We start from the raw sequence: 16,477 nt of genomic DNA, 5'->3' as shown, positions 1-16,477 counted from the left end.
ACATGACTTCTTAACTGCTGCCTAAAAATGCAATAATCAAAATGCAATAATCATCATATAACGAAAATTTTTAAGGGACAAATTTAAGATAATTTTGTAAAAATTGTTAGTTTGGGTTTCTGATTGCTAAGTTCAAAATCCATTTCCAGTCAATTTTATATTCCCAGATTTGCTCAAACAGTGCTGTCTATTTAGTCGGTGCTTAGTAAATAATAAATCATAGAATTGATGAATGTATGATTGAGGCTGTCCAGCCAAAGCTTGTTCCCCACATTTAATTTAATAAATGTGATGAGATTCAACTAAAACACATACTTTTTTGTTCACTTTCTTGATAAATCAGGTATAAAATAATACATACTCAATATGCCCTCTGTTGTGGATCATATCAAAATATGGTCACATATTTTATTAATTCAAGTAATTATAAAAAGAATGTAACCAGGAGACTATGACATGTGTTTTTTAAAATTGGGATTTAATTGCAAATATATTTAATTCTTATTCTTAATATAATAATAGCTACAGCAGCAACTGTCATCAAACAGCTTCTTTAGGTAAAGGTGGTGGGGACAGTGTATAACTAAGATAATATCTTCCATGGATAAAGGCACTTAAATTTGAAGAGAGTTTTCATGTGTGCCAGCTGTGTGCTTTGAAGTTTACATGCCTTATCTCATTTATCCTCGGCACCACTGTTGAGGTAGTAATTACTTTTAGATCTTTGAGCAAACCAAAGTAAGGAGAAGATAAGTAACTTGCCCAGAGTAGCGCACCTAGTAATTGAGGAGTGGAGCGAGATTCCAGAATCAGGCAGCTTGCTCCTGTATAAACATCGAGCTCTCATTCATATCAGAGGTACACTCAGCTCAGGATGGAGGGAAATGTTTTTCATGCGTTATCTCATCTAGTTCTCAAAAACCTTTAAAGCTGGTATTATTGCCATATCATTTGTGTTAAGAAAAGTGACAGATCAGATATAGCTGCTTATGTAGATATATTTTTAAACCATATAAAATTATTCCTTTATTGCTCGATAATGGTCAAATATGGGAAATCGTATGCATTCAAACTAATGTGAATAAGAGGTTGATATATATGTAGATAAAAGGTAAAAATAATATAGATAAATATAGAGAAAGATGAAAAAACGACAAAATCTTAACCATCGCTCATTAGTGATACAATAGTGTTTAACATTTTCTTAATTGTGTATAAACTTGTATTTTTATCTTCAAAGTTAATGTTTATGCTTTTCATTTTTTGAAACTGTAAACATATTGCTCTAGATCCTTTCAAAAGGATAATTAGCTTCTTTAGAGAACATATGCTCATTTGGAAATATATGTCAGCAGCTCTGTATGTCCCCAAAATATCATTTATTAGAATTTTTTTCTTTGGGAAATAATTACTCACAAAATTTTTCATCAAAACATTGAATATATGAGTGGAGACAGACAAACTAAATGTAGGGATTTTGCCAAATAAATCTGGCAGATCAATACATAGAATACAAGCTACTTTTACTAAAATTATTTTTGTAAAACAATATTAAATAATATGCAAAAGTCTTTGTGATGTAGTATTAATTAAAAAGTAGCTTTCAGATTTCATGTAAAATATAGTCTTGCTTTTGTAATAATAATATGATAGTGGCAATAGAGAAGCAGATTTGATATTCATACCCCAAAATGTTAGCATTTAACTCAGGATCGTGAGATTAATGGTAAATTATTTTTCCTTGTTACTCATCTTTTCTAAATTTTCTGCTATGAATATATGTTTTATAAGAGGTAAAGAGGAGCCTTATAAAAGGAATATTTTTAGAGTAAAATAATTTGTCCATTTTTCTGCTTCACCAGCTGTAAATTAGGCCTGTATAAAGTGAAAAAGACAATTCTCTGCTAGCTTAGTGATAAGATGAGGAAGTTGAATCAACATTTGATTCATACAGTGGGTGACATTAATTCTTCTACTTTTGCTACATATTGTTTTTGCCATCGTCATCGTTTATCTTTGTAATAGCTAACGTATTCAACATGCTCGCTTCAGATACTGTGTTAAGCATTTTCTCATTTTATCCTAATAACAGACCTGAGGAGTAGGATACAACGCACTTCATAATCTGTAGAATTTACTCTTACCGTCAAAGCCAAACCCAAAGGCCCAGACGATTCATATAAGCGGCAGTTCAGAAAGATTGACTTAATTCTGAAATAAATTCTAATGTAAAGTGAGAAAAAGAGACTGTCTCTCTCTCAGCAATATGCCCAGTGCGGTTCATACATTGTATATTTAAAATAAATACCTGATTTACAAAAGTATTCAAGATGTTTGAATGGAATAGAATGAAATGGTATGGAATGGAATGATAGGAAATGGAATGGTGTATGCATTTAAGGATATAGGCCTTGACCCTGTTTATTTTTACTTAAATATGCAGCTCAACTCCTGAAGTGGGAAATGAAGAATTGCACAGTTGGTTCAACTAATGCAAATGATATATCTCAAACTCTCACTGGAAAAGGAAATCACAGTGAAGATGAAATGAGATTTCGAGAAGTTGTTATGGACCACATGAGCAACATGGAGAAGAGAATACAATCTATTTCAGACACAGAAGCCAATCTCATAGATTCAGAGCATTTCCAAAATTTCAGTGTGATGACTGATCAAAGATTTAATGACATTCTTCTCCAGCTGAGTACTTTGGTTTCCTCAGTCCAGGGACATGAAAATGCAATAGATGAGATCTCCAAGTCATTAATAAGTCTGAATACCACCTTGCTTGATCTGCAACTCAATATTGAAACAGTGAAAGGCGAAGTCCATGAGAATACATTTAAACAACAAGAGGTAAGAGTTTTTGTATTGGAAGATCTCATGGTGGGGTTGAATCCATCCTGATCCTATCTCCTCAGACAGTGCAGGAAAATAAAAGTTGCAAACCCTATTTCAGTATCATCCTCCTTACCCTGATTCCTCTGGCAATCTTACCAGAAGTTTTCAAATGGATTTACCTAGTGCCTGCTTCAGATTTCCACAAAAGGGGGATTTTTTTCCATTGGATATAGACTTTTTAAAGGTATTTTAATTTTATAAGTCCTGTTAGAACGCCTTTTGAGACTGTCTAAACCAATTATAACTTTTAAATTATCTTATCATATCTGGAGACATAGGTACTCTGTATTTGTAAATTTTACAACAGACCCCAAATTTCTTGATCATCAAAGGAATGGAAACCTAATTTACACGGATAACCTACAAAATCTAAACTTTAAAATAATTTATTTTGTTATTCCCAAGAAATATAAATGTTTTTCTGTGTAAAGATAACTATAATTAATGAATTAAATTTTGAATAATGTAGACATCTTATCGTCATAGGATCAAATGCACAAGACAAGAGAGCAAGGCATAGTCTAGACTAATTGTTAGCAAAAGCTTCTTTGAAAAGCGCCAGATGTAAACATTTTAGGCTTTGGGTACCACAGTTTTCTCACCTCTGCTCTAGACCATTCTGTGGCCAACCCTCTGGATTATTTTGTATTGATGAGAAGGAAATTAAGAAGCAAGTCACTTATTTCAAAATTGTATTATTTTTTGTTGTTGAGTAATTATAATTGCTCGTTTCTCTGAAAAATAATCTTATGACTAAAAGTTCACAACTCATGTGAAAAAGTAATCTTTGTATTACAAAATATCTAAGACCTAAGATCAATATTAATGTGAAACCTATCAAATTTCCACCATTGGTTAAGCAACACTGGCATCTTTGTAGTATATTTCACTTGAATAGACCCATTCTTAATTAATAAAATTGTTTTCTGTACAGGTACAATATCACACAGTAGTGATTTTTACAAATGGATGTCATCAATATAGAGCAAAGGGAAGCCTCTAAAGTTATAACTTCAGATGAAAACCACCTAAATTATTCAGTAGAGAATAGACTAAACAGGTTAAGAAAGAATATTTTATGAATTATTACTTGTAAGGTGCAATCACTCAGAGCTTTTGAATTTTTACATGGTCCTTATCTTAAAGGGTCAGAAGACAATGGCATTGCTGTTTAAATATGGGGACTGTGTTGGTGAATTTCATCCCAACACCAACCTTGATACTCTGCTTCCATTCCATGTCACATCTTCCAAAACCTGACTGTTAGTGTTTCCCACATGGTTAAATAGTATCTAAGCATATCAAATCCTGTTGGCATATCAAGGACTTGGGCTATGGAGGGGTTAGAGAAAATGTACAAAGAAGAAATTGTCCATAGGATTGGGGAATAGGGGAGACAGCGAAAAAGAAAAAGTCAGTTATAGGAGTAGAAAGTGACTAAGTTGGAGGGAAAGAGGGAGGGAGAAGAAATTTTACTTTATGTAGAAACAGGATCAGAGGCGCAGTGAGACAGGGTGAGGAGAGAGAAGATGGACACGATGGAAGAGCAAGGATATATTTGATATTGGTAATGCCCCAAATCCAGCAGAGACTATAGAATACCTGTGAACACACATAAATGAGAAGTTGAAACCAAACTCGAAACCATTTGGAAGGCAGAAGAAATCTTAAACATGTTTGAAGTGATAGTTAACGGAAATAAGCAAAATCTGGTGATCAGTGAGATGTTTGAGTTGGATAGAGGGGACTTATGTTTTGGAGGGGGTCCCAGCATTAGAAGTGGAGGTACAAGGGAATGGAGGAACTTCCAAAGGTAAGTTTTTTTCCAAAGTTATTTCTTTTTAAAGGCAGTAGTCACTTGTAGAGATTCAGAAACCAGACCAGTGCTAGTTTACGTGTGTGTGTGTATGTGCTTATGCATTTGCTCACTGAAAATAATATTCAGAATCTCATCCTCATTGCTGAAACAACTTTATACATCTTTGAATCTTTAGCCCAATGCAGAAATAAGTCAATTAAACAAATGCCTGAATCAGTAAATACTGTTTGAGGAAAAGATTTATAAGTAATATCAGCATAATACTTATGAAGGGCACAACAATATTAATCTGAAAGAAAAAAGAAGAATACTGGGACAAAATAATAAGAGAGGTGGAATTTACTGTCTCTGTTGTACATAGAAAGAACTGTAAGACTGCAAAATCAAATGCCTGTTTCCAGCAGTGCCGCTGAAGGTAGACTGTGGAAGGTGTGTGTGGATGCCATGTAGGACTTTTTTAAAAAAATCAAATGCAGTTTTCCTCTTTCTAATAAAACTTATTTCAAGTGAAATCTAGCTAATGTGAGCACCATACGCAGTTTTCAAAGAAGGGAATAAAAAGGCAGCCTCAGCTTTAGGTATGAAAAACATAGGCAATTCCTGTGTTTTAGGTAGCAAAATCACCTGCTAGACCCCTCACCTCTGCTCTGTGGACATCTGGAGCTACCTGACACACCTGCAGCAATTTGTAGCCATTTAAATTAAGCCAAGTGTATTTATCATGTTGCTGTGTTCCGCAAACATCCATTCTCCTTACTCCACCATGATACCATATTGTATGGAAAATGCCAAAAATTCAGGGAAGGAGGAAGTAGAAGGTAGAGGTGTTCCAATCTAGGATAAGGTTTGGGTTGGAGCAAGGCACAGTTAGAGCAGTGACAACTGCTAAGTCTCTTTGCTTGAATACAGTGCCATTGAAGAGACAAATCTGGTACACGTTCATCTCTTTTCAAAGGTTTTACACTCTGTCTTGACCCTCTCACTTCAACTTGTCCAGCCCAATTGAGGAAAGTGTAATTTTCTCTTCATGCCTGGATTAAGGAACAATAGACCATTGGTTTACGTCTATGAGAATCCATCAGTTAAACATAGAAGTTCTTAGAAAAGTATAGAACATAGAGTAAAGACAGAGGATGCAATAAAAGTAGGAGAGAGAGACAGAAAACCTCCCATCCACCAGAGGAGATAAGAAGGTTTCATGCATTGGAAAGAGAAAGCCCAACACCCGAAAGAAAACCAAGCAACACGCTTGAAGGGAAAAGTAATATAGAAAAATGTTGTCAAAAACTTTATGACCGGATATTTTTCAGCATAATTGAAAAGCAAATTAAGTAACAATGATTTGTAACGTGTCTACTCTTACTCTACAAACTTAAATACATTGCTGGTACCCAGTATCTGGGTGCCAAAAGCAGGCACTGACACACAATTAGTAAGATTCAAAAAATGACATCATATATTTGGAGGGCAGAGTGGCAGTACTGAGCAAAAATTGTAATGTTTAGTCCCTTTGATAAGATCCACTTCCAGGAGGCTGTCCTATAGAAGCATTTGTATAAATAAATAAATATATATATATATAATAGTGTTCACCGCAGCATTGTTTAAAGTTGTAAAAAAAAGTGTGTAGCTCAAAATTCTATCAGCAGAAAGCTTAAATAAATTATGAAAAATACTACTCCACTAAATCATTGAAAATAAGACAGTCTTGGGACCAGCCCGGTTGCGCAGCGGTTAGTGCGCATGTTCCGCTTTGGCCGCCCCAGTTTCACCGGTTCGGATCCCGGGTGCCGACATGGCACCGCTTGGCAAAAGCCATGCTGTGGTAGGCGTCCCACGTATAAAGTAGAGGAAGATGGGCACAGATGTTAGCTCAGGGCCAGTCTTCCTCAGCAAAAAGAAGAGGATTGGCAGTAGTTAGCTCAGGGCTAATCTTCCTCAAAAAAAAAAAAAGGAAAAGAAAAGAAAAGAAAACAGTCTCTAAGTATTAAATAGGTTATTATCCTTAATATCTTATTGAGTGAAAAATAAAAGCATATTCCAGAATGTAGCATGATCTCTCTTATTCATAATCTCTCTCTATATATGCATGTATGTATGTAAATATACACAAAATGAAATGTACTTGAAAACACAAAATAATAATGAAACCTCAGATACAAAGGTAATAAAAATGGAAAGTTTTGTTAATATTGTTAATTGTTAATATGCTAGTTGAGATTTTATTGAATATGCAAAGCTATCCTTAATGTTCATTACCACTGAGAATTATGACATCAAACTTTGTTATTGCTATACAACAGCTAATACACAAATTATTGAAGTCACAGAATTGGAATATGTTGCTACTTTAAGTAGAATATAAAGAAATTTCACTTCAGATAAATGAAAAACCACATAAGTTAATTTATTTTATTTTATTTTTAGTATTTTGACATATATATATTTGGGAATAGAAGCATACCTTAGATATATTCAACTAATTTTTTTTGGCAGAGGGTGTGACAATTCAGCCATTCAGTCAAAAGAGGAAATGCTTCCAAATGAAAGAATCACTATTTTAAAACAGTTCTCTAATTTCTATACTCTTATGCCATAATATTCCTATAATGTGTGTTTTTTAAAAACTTGGTTCCCAGGGCTTCTTAAATGTACATATTTGATAATTATGTGTGTGACCGAAATTGTGGGTGCTTGCTTATGTTTCACAGGAGATCCGTCAATTAGAGGAGCGTGTGTACAAGGCATCAGCAGAAATTACGTTAGTGAGAGAAAAGCAAGCGCATTTGGAGGAGGAAATAAAAGGGGAAGTGAAAGTATTGAATAACATCACTAATGATCTCAGACTGAAAGATTGGGAGCATTCTCAGACATTGAAAAATATCACTTTAATTCAAGGTAAAACATCTTCTTAACCTTCCAGAAAACGACATATTAAAATGTACTGATATATGCAGAGATTTGCTATTTGAAATCCTAAAGGTTTAAAATAGTTTTTGAACAAATATTTACTACAAATATTCAAGGGAAAGAATCTTGAGATCATGTCAAGACGTGGTAAGATAACACTATCCTGGTATCCTTTGAACAGAAAGGGATAAAAAATGAAATTGCTCTTAAAGTCTAATAAGCCATTGTTCAAAATATCCCACATGTACTGCAGACAAATTTTCTGTAAGGCACAAAGTCTCTACCTGTCCATAAACCAAGTTTGTTAATTTTGTTTTTCAAAACTTCCAGATTCTTTCTTACTTCTTACCTGATTATATTTTTAAGTAAATAGTTCTTTGAACTCTTAAAAAATAACGAAGAATTTGTCAAATTCTTCGGTTCATGTTAGTAAAAAAGGTGAATTAAATCTTAGAGAATTTCTAATCAATATATACATCATATATGGTTTTACACTAGCTTTTATTACATTATATTTTTCCATATTACTGTCAACCTTCTTGTATTTTTTTTTAGTTTTTGTATCTTGTAAAGAACACATTATTTCTATTGTTATTATTATTGTGCAATCTGACCACCTCTTTTCATTGTATTATTTCTACCACCTTATTTTCTGCTGCTTTTGTCCAGTTCTTTCTTCCTTTTGCTTTCCTCTCTTGTAGACTGTTGGATTGATTGACATTTTTCTCATTGAATTCTTCTCTCCACCAAAGGCACCAAAAAAGATTTTGAAAACTTTATAGTCTATTCCCATTTTATTGATAGTTGCCCTTTAAATGTATCTTAACAAAATCTAAAGTTCATCGCTATCTTCACCTTTATCCTAAAATGTACAAGGAACTTAAAATGCTCTGTCTGATGACCCCCTTCCCTGGTTTCCTCCTATTTTTGCATTTCACTTTTATTTTATGTGGGTTTTTAAAATGAATAATTTTGTCAATATTATTTTTCTTACATTATACAGACAATATTATTTTTCTTACATTATACAGACAATATTTATTTAGATTTTCCCATGAGTTTACCATTTTTTTCCCTTCCAAATGCGTCTCAGCCATCTCTTCTGGAATTATTTTTCTTCTTCCCAAAGTCTATCTTTTGAAGGTTCGCTTAGTGAAAGCCCATTGGTGATGAGACTTCTTGATTTCATTTTTTTTCTGTATTATCCTTGATCTTTAAAACTGTCTTAGTGCACATACTTGTGTTAGGTTGACAGCTATTTTTGTTATTTCTATTAGTATTTTAAAGATATTATTCCCCTGGCTTCTGGCTTTCCTTGTTGTTTTAAAAATGACTGCTACCAAAATGCTTGTCATTCTCTTTGTCTTTAATACATGGAATTTCACTAATCTGTGTTTTTATATCTACAATTTATTCATTTGGCACTTTTTTCTTTCTATATTTGCATATTTAAGTCTATCATAAATTTGGAAATATTATCAGCTTCGATCTCTTTGAATGTTTCTTCTCCACGATTCTCTCAATCCGTTCCTCTGTAACACTAATTAAAGTCATGTTAGATCTTTTTATTCTAGGTTCCACGTCTGTTAAGCTCTATTTTGTAATTTTAATCTTTTTATTTTAGCTAGTAATAAGAAACAGAAATCCGAAAGATTTCATTTTACATAATACTAGTTTAGGAAAATTAAGAAGTCTAATATCTAAGTGTTTACAAGAAAAACATTTTTGAAACAAGTCCAAGTAGACTATATATAGTGCCTTTTTTGCTTCTAGTGTTCACAGTTTAGCAAACCATGGATATTTATAGATACTTACACATGTAATAAAAATAGTTGTTTTTAAAATGCAGGAAAATGAGAAACACAAAATTCAGGTTAATATCTCTCTCTGAAAAGAAAGTAGATGAATGAGATCGGAGAGCACCTGGAGAGATACTAATTTCTTGGGTTGCCATGTTGCAGGGGTATTCTCTTTATTATTGTGCTTTGTAGTTCACTTATATAGAAAACATTGCATGTATTCTTTAATTATTACATTAAAAATATGATAAAGAAAATTTTGAATTAATCAGCTTTCCCTCTAACAGTTAGACAACTCCACTTTGGACTTCAAATAAGTTTCCAAAACTTTGCAAATCCAAAACTAAATCCTTGATTCTTGAGCATCCCGCCCCCATCCACCCACCAAATTCATTGCTTTTCCCATCTTATCTGTCAATTACATCATTGTCCAACTAGTTACTCACTCCAAGATCTTGGAAGCTCTTTGTCTCTTTCTCTCTCTCCCTACATCCAATCTCTCTATGAGTCCTGTTAACTCTTCTTATATCCAATATTTCAAATAAAAGCCCTTCTCATCTCCTCTGCTACTGTTCTAACTCAAGCAGCTGTATTCCAGTCTGATGCGCTACATCAGCTTCCCAATTGTTCTCCCTGACTTTACCCTTAATACGTTCTCCATAATGTAGAGCAAAAGGGTGCTATCAGAAAAATACATTATTAGATATTTTCTCTCTCATGGTTAAGACACTCCAATATCTTCCCATTGAACTTGGAATAAAATCTAAAGTTCTACTTGGTCTAGAACCCATCTACTTCCCTGCCTTTGTTTTCTGATTTTCCCTCTGGCATTTCCTCTGCCTGACTTGGAAATCTGGGAGAATGAAAGTGCCATTAAGAAGTATATGGTAGTAAGGAGGAAGTGCTAGTTTCGCTTCTTGTCCATAATGTTCACGAGACTCTTTCTGTCTCTCATGAAATGTTCTTCTCTTAGATCTCCACTCCTTGGCTCCACTCAAAATTACCTTTTATAGAAATAATTTCTCCCTCTTCCATTCCTATTCTTATGCCCCATCCCTCTATATAATTATTTGCTTTAACTTCCTCATAGTACTTACGACTACATGAAATTGTTTCCTATATACATTTGCTTATTTGTTTATCATGTATCTTCTCTAATAGAATGTGAGCTCCATGTGGCTGAGTCTTGTGTCTCGTCTATCCCTTAATACTCAGCACCTATTAGCTTGGTGTATTGTAGGCGAGCAATCATATATGTGTTGAACGGATAAGTGAAGCTAGCTCCTCCTTCTTATTAAGTTAACTTTGTAATGGTAGTGTCATTCTTCCAGGTTTCCAGGATAGAAATTTTAGTTGTTTTTATTCTTTCTCCCCAGACCAGCCTTAGTTCTTATGTTCTATATTCTTTGTGGTCTTGTCACTTCTTTATATTCTTGTGTGAATTATTCTTATCACTACTCTGCCGGATTGAAATAGTCTCCCAAGCATTTCCTGCCTCAGTCTTTCAGACTCTGTCCTTTCAGACCCTTGTTAGAATGCAGCCTTCCTGAAGGGAAACCCTAGATGGCAAAAAGTTTGTCATTCCCTCCTCATTAGACCTACATTTCTCTCTTTAGCACTCAAAGTCTTCCAAAATGTGTCTCAACTACTTTCAAATACCTCATTGCCTCCCTTTTCCCTTTTTGACAGGAAATATGTCAACTGATTTTACTTTGATTCTAACATACTCAGTACTTTTTACATCCTGCCTCATGCCTTTTCCTTCACTTAAAATAATATCTTTCCTCTTCTATTTATATCTGAGTATATCTATCATTCAATGTCGATCTAACATGTGAAGACTTCTCTGGTTCCACCATAATAATACTCTTGCTGATATTTACATCTTGCTTAATATTGAACACTGAGTATTCTTTCACAAGAGAATTCTTCGTATGATAGTCTTATCTAAAAGTATCCCATACTATCTTCTAGTGAGATGTTGCCTCTTCTTAGAACAGTAAGTTTCTTAAAATTAGGGACTATTTCTTATGTCCTTTACAACATCTAGCCATAAAATAAAATGTTAATAAATATTTATTAAACTATAACCTGAGAGATATATTACATAAATTAATGAGTGCTTTATCATTTGTTGGTGGTAGGATTAGCATCATTACTTTGTGTCTCTCCTCTTTATATTAAGAATGGCTAATAATCATGAAGATAAAAAGATACAATGTTTTAATTCATTTCTCAAGTAATTGTAGTAATTGGAGTCCAAAGGACTAAATGAAATTTTATTATTGAAATGGTGAAGTAGAGTTTGGTGGAGAGTGGGGGATAACATGATCTAAAGAAACAAAGTTGGTGAACATTCGGGGAAAGAAGTTAAGAGAAATAAAATATAATGGGCTCAGTGGTGAGAAAAGATAGCATGATATTTATTTGAGAACATTTTAAACATATTTTCTTTCCAAGATCTAAAAGTGCCAAAAATTATCTATCTATTTAATCAATTTTCATGATAAGGAAGAAGGATAAGCAATTGATAGAATTTGAATTTGGAGATTTGTGCAATTATTATTGGTATGTGAAAAAATGGATTGTGTCTTTAACAACTACGTAAAGGAAAAATTCGTCTCAGAAATAATGGAAGAGCAGATGCTAAAAATGAGGTCAATTAAGTTTGGAACAGTATAGCCTAGGATGTTAGGAAAAAGTGTTCCAGATCTGGTTTTACCCAACTAGCTTTACCACCATGGGCAATTCATTCTCTCTGACCCTCTATGAGAATATTTGACTCAGAAATCTTTAAGGCCTCTTCCAGATTAAACATATCTAAGTCAATGAGCATGAAAACTGGTAGAAAAAAAAAAAGAGGCAGGTTTAAGCAGCAATAGCTTAGAAGATTTGGTAGATTTTTATGATGATCTAAATATGAGGCACGATTAAGAATGAAGTAGAAAATGGATGATCATAAAGAATGGGGCATAGAGGAGCATAGCTCTGGAAATTAAGGCAGATATTATTAGTGCTGTGTTATTATCTGAGGATTTTAAATGATATAATATGCCTGGGTTTGCTTTTTGACAAAGAGATATAATTAAAAAAAATGAAAACTGACACTGAAGGAAATAGGGTAGAATAGAAAAATATGTTCAGACCAGATAAAAAAAAACTCTAGAAAAGTCCACCTGTAGGATGATGATGATGTCAGCTGTAGCAGGGGTGGAGAGGAGACCAGTCTGGGAGTCTAACATGATAGTGTTATGGTGACAGTGTTCTCAAGAAGCTAAGAGAAAAGTGGCATATGATCTGTGTACTTCCATTCCCTCCAAAAGAGCTGAAAGACGCTAAAAACATTTATTGAGATACTTCCCACATTTTGTTCTAGGCAGTAGAGGAGATGTAACAACGTATAAAAATGAAACATAATATAATAGGTGAGATTAATGTTACATGAAGAATAAAATAACAATAAAAATATATCATCTGATACACCTAGTTGGAACTCTTTAAGGAAAGGCTTTACCTGCTTTTCTTACTCGGGTTCAGATACTTGGTGTCAGTATTTTTATATGAAAATACACAGAGAGGGATCTTCAACTCAGAATTTTGTGAAATAACACAGATGGGTTTGCTATGATTGAACTAATACTCCAACATTAGAGCTGTATAAATTTACCATACATAGTCACATGCAAAATAATTGAAAGGATAGTTAGTGATTATGAAAGAGCTCCACTTCTTACCTACTAAAGAAATGGTGAAAACTCTTATTCTCAGAGGCTGAGAGCCTAGATCTAGTCTGTGTGGCCTTTGATTTTTGTCTCACACATTCTAGTTTTTCTGGAATGTCTGTGTCTTGCTTTAGAACCCTAATTACTAAATCAAAATCATTTCTTGTGCTTTTTTTTTTTTTTTTCCAAAACACCATCCTTAAGTACTGTGGATTTGCTTCTCTTCAATTTACTCAGCAAAATTCTGGCTGCAAATTGACTCTTTCTGTCCTACTTGCCCCTCCTTCATCGCGGTGCAGAGAGCAATGAACTGCAGCTGTGTTTGTGGTCTTGAAAGTTAAACTCCCTTTGTTGGGAAGAACTACATTCTGCGTGGAATAGGAGATGCACACAGATTCCCACTGATGAAGAACCATGACATTTCTTGTGCAACACCTAAATATATGTCTCCAACATTAAGCTGTAGCTTAGGAGAATTTGCTTGCACCATGATTATGTAAAAAGAAAAATGCAACCAAAAAAGATACACACACACACAGAAACAGGAAATAAATGTTAATAGTCTCTTAAGATGATAGGATTACGAATTATATTTTTCCTAAGCTTTTATATTTCCTATAATAAGTAGAATTGCTTTTATAATGAAAATACAATAAAATATTACTGCCCAATGTTGAGTTTTAAGAGCGAGGGACAATGTGCCATCGAGAAGAGCAATGATATTTTGAAAATTGAGTAACCAGGGAAGGAAGGTTCTAACACCCGTGTTAGACCTTGAAAAAAGGAACAAATAAGGAAATGGAGAGAAGCAGGGACAAAGACTTCCAAAGAAGCAAAGAAAATGGACAGAATATACGTATTTATGAGATAATCTTTACCTATTTATGTGGCCCCCTCTTAGAATTCTTCGGGTATTCTATCTCCACACCTGATTAAAAGGTGTAAACAAAATTTGTAGACCAGTGATGCTAAATATAGTTGTGTGTTGTCCTTGGCCTATGTATGTGGCTGAATCATAGCAATTGAAAATGCCTCTTTTAAAACATTGCTATTTGATTATTCTATGGTGTATCCAGGTTTGTTTCTCCCTTTTGGAATTGAAAAGAAAATTGCTAAGCATTCTGCTTTAAATGAAAGGAATAATATTTGTCCTGTATACTCCATATAGAAAAGGGAGTACTGGCAGGATTACCTCTAAGTTCTAAAGACATACCTAGTGCCATTATTCCATAGAGGTGATCACTGGATATGTGTTTTGCTGGGCACAGAAAATTCAAGTGACTAAATAAATGTTGATCCAACTCAGTACTCAGAGGACACCTGGGAAATTGTGAGACAAAAGCAGTCAAATTTTTCCCTGCAACCTTTCCATCTTATTTTATAATATCTATATCTACCTCGAGATTCTACTTAATATTTTACTTGAAAAAGTATTTATTTACTCATTTTTACTGTCCTGCCTTTCCCCACATCTCTCCCACTTACCCAGAATTCTCTTTCTTCTCATTCTACCTATTCTTCAAAGTACCCTTCAAATCCTTCTCCCTCAGTAAAGTCTTTTCAACCTTTGCCACTCATGCTGATCTGCATCTCTCCAACGAATATCTGAGTTTGTCATTTTCACCAATATGGGTTTTGGTTGTCTACTATGTATGGTCTTCTGTTTCCCTTGAGGGTACCACACATGACTTGTAAATCTTTACTTATACATTTTCCACTCAATGTATCTATACTATGAGCATCTATCGAACTCAGTATAGTGAAATCCACCTGGTATTACACAATACTAAAGTGGGTTTGTGCCATCGTTGATTCAGTGTCTTTTCTCTGCCCCCAAGTCCTGAGAATGTAGAAAAGTGCTAGGCACACATAGACGATATTGAATATATAATTTGGTTGTCTAGTTTAGGGCTATCTCACCCACACCTGTGTAGGGCATTGCACTACTCAATAGCAGAGTGTGCCTCCATTCAGGAAGGGAAGTCTTATTCATTCTATGCTATTGCTCAACAAATAAAAGACTTTGAATTTACTTCAACAAATGATGAATCCATTTTACCTATGCTTTGAAACTATGATCAGTAAGTGTAATTTTTTTTAAAGGTCCTCCTGGGCCCCCAGGTGAAAAAGGAGATAGAGGTCCCGCTGGAGAAGTTGGTCCACGAGGCTTTCCAGGTCCAATAGGTATGGACATAGTAACTGCTTAATCATATACTACAGAATCAGGTAATATACATCCATATATGTGTCCGGGGTGGGTGGTGAAGAGCTACTTGATTTCCCCCGTGGGATGAGTGCACGCGTGTGTGTATGTTGAGATGGAAATTAAGTGTTCCAGTGGCCTAATCACTATAATGTAGTGAATGGTAAGCACTGACTCTTAATTTTTGAAGAAAGTCAAATGCTTTAGCCAGAGCCACCACATGGGGCTATTATTAAGTCTGGGGAGTGCTATCTGTGTCATTGAATATGTCTATATCTATATCACTGACTAGAAACAAGGTATGGCAGACCTAGCTTTAGGTCACGTGTGAAGGAGAATATGAAAATCATCTTCACATTGAATATGTTTGCAAGTTATCTGGTTTTTAAAATGCAAAAAAAAAAAAATAATTAATATGAGTCAAAGGCAAATTGGGTTGTATTCCTTCATAGTCCTTCGCTGGAAATTAGCTGCTTAAACCTACGAAATCTGAATGTAAATGCTGACTAGAACGCAGATGACTTTTACCTTTGCTGTCAGTCACTCTCCCTATTTTACTTAGAGCAAAAGTATTTCAAATTATTTTCCTCTGTCTATGTTGCAATCTCGAAAGCAATATTTTGAAAGAAGCTAATAGAAGACAGAAAAGGAGAAAGAGCATGAACTTTCTTTCCTCTCAAGAAAACAAAGACAATAACAATAACACGATTGTCATGTTATTCTTGGCTAGAAATCAAATACCTTGCATGCTTTTTGTAAGCGGGGAATACATTGCATGGTCTAATCATAACTAGGATGGTTTGTGCTGCCAAAAACATGTCTAAATACCATGTACATCATCTTATTTTTCTGTCTTTTGATGACACAAAATGTTCTTCTTTTTGATCAATGTATTTACTAGCCCAGGTTACATTAGAAAAATAACTTTTAAAAATGAAGAGCATGAATTTGATACTTAAATGACCTTTAAAACATTGTGCTTAAAAAGCAATATATGACGTTTACATTTAAAAAGATTTTAAAATTATTTTAAAGAAAAAACATATCTATTTTATATATCTCTATCTATCTATCTATATATATATATATATTGCGTGGGTTGTCAGTGTGCCTTTGAAAGTAC

At 34.1% G+C, this 16,477-nt stretch overlaps 1 protein-coding gene across 1 annotated transcript in view; it reads left to right on the top strand.

The window, feature by feature from the left end:
• Positions 1 to 16,477, top strand: part of MSR1 (macrophage scavenger receptor 1) — a 76,333-nt gene that overhangs the window by 16,886 nt on the left and 42,970 nt on the right. Inside the window, exons 4-6 of the mRNA XM_001488563.6 lie at positions 2,444 to 2,856; positions 7,432 to 7,618; positions 15,255 to 15,335. Of these exons, the coding sequence (XP_001488613.3) occupies positions 2,444 to 2,856; positions 7,432 to 7,618; positions 15,255 to 15,335 (681 nt within the window). The remainder of the gene's footprint in view (positions 1 to 2,443; positions 2,857 to 7,431; positions 7,619 to 15,254; positions 15,336 to 16,477) is intronic.

The sequence above is a fragment of the Equus caballus genome, chromosome 27 (assembly GCF_041296265.1).
Source record: "Equus caballus isolate H_3958 breed thoroughbred chromosome 27, TB-T2T, whole genome shotgun sequence".
Taxonomy (NCBI): domain Eukaryota; kingdom Metazoa; phylum Chordata; class Mammalia; order Perissodactyla; family Equidae; genus Equus; species Equus caballus.
The sequence above is the reverse complement of the archived record's forward strand: the minus strand, read 5'-3'. Positions and strand labels throughout refer to the sequence as shown.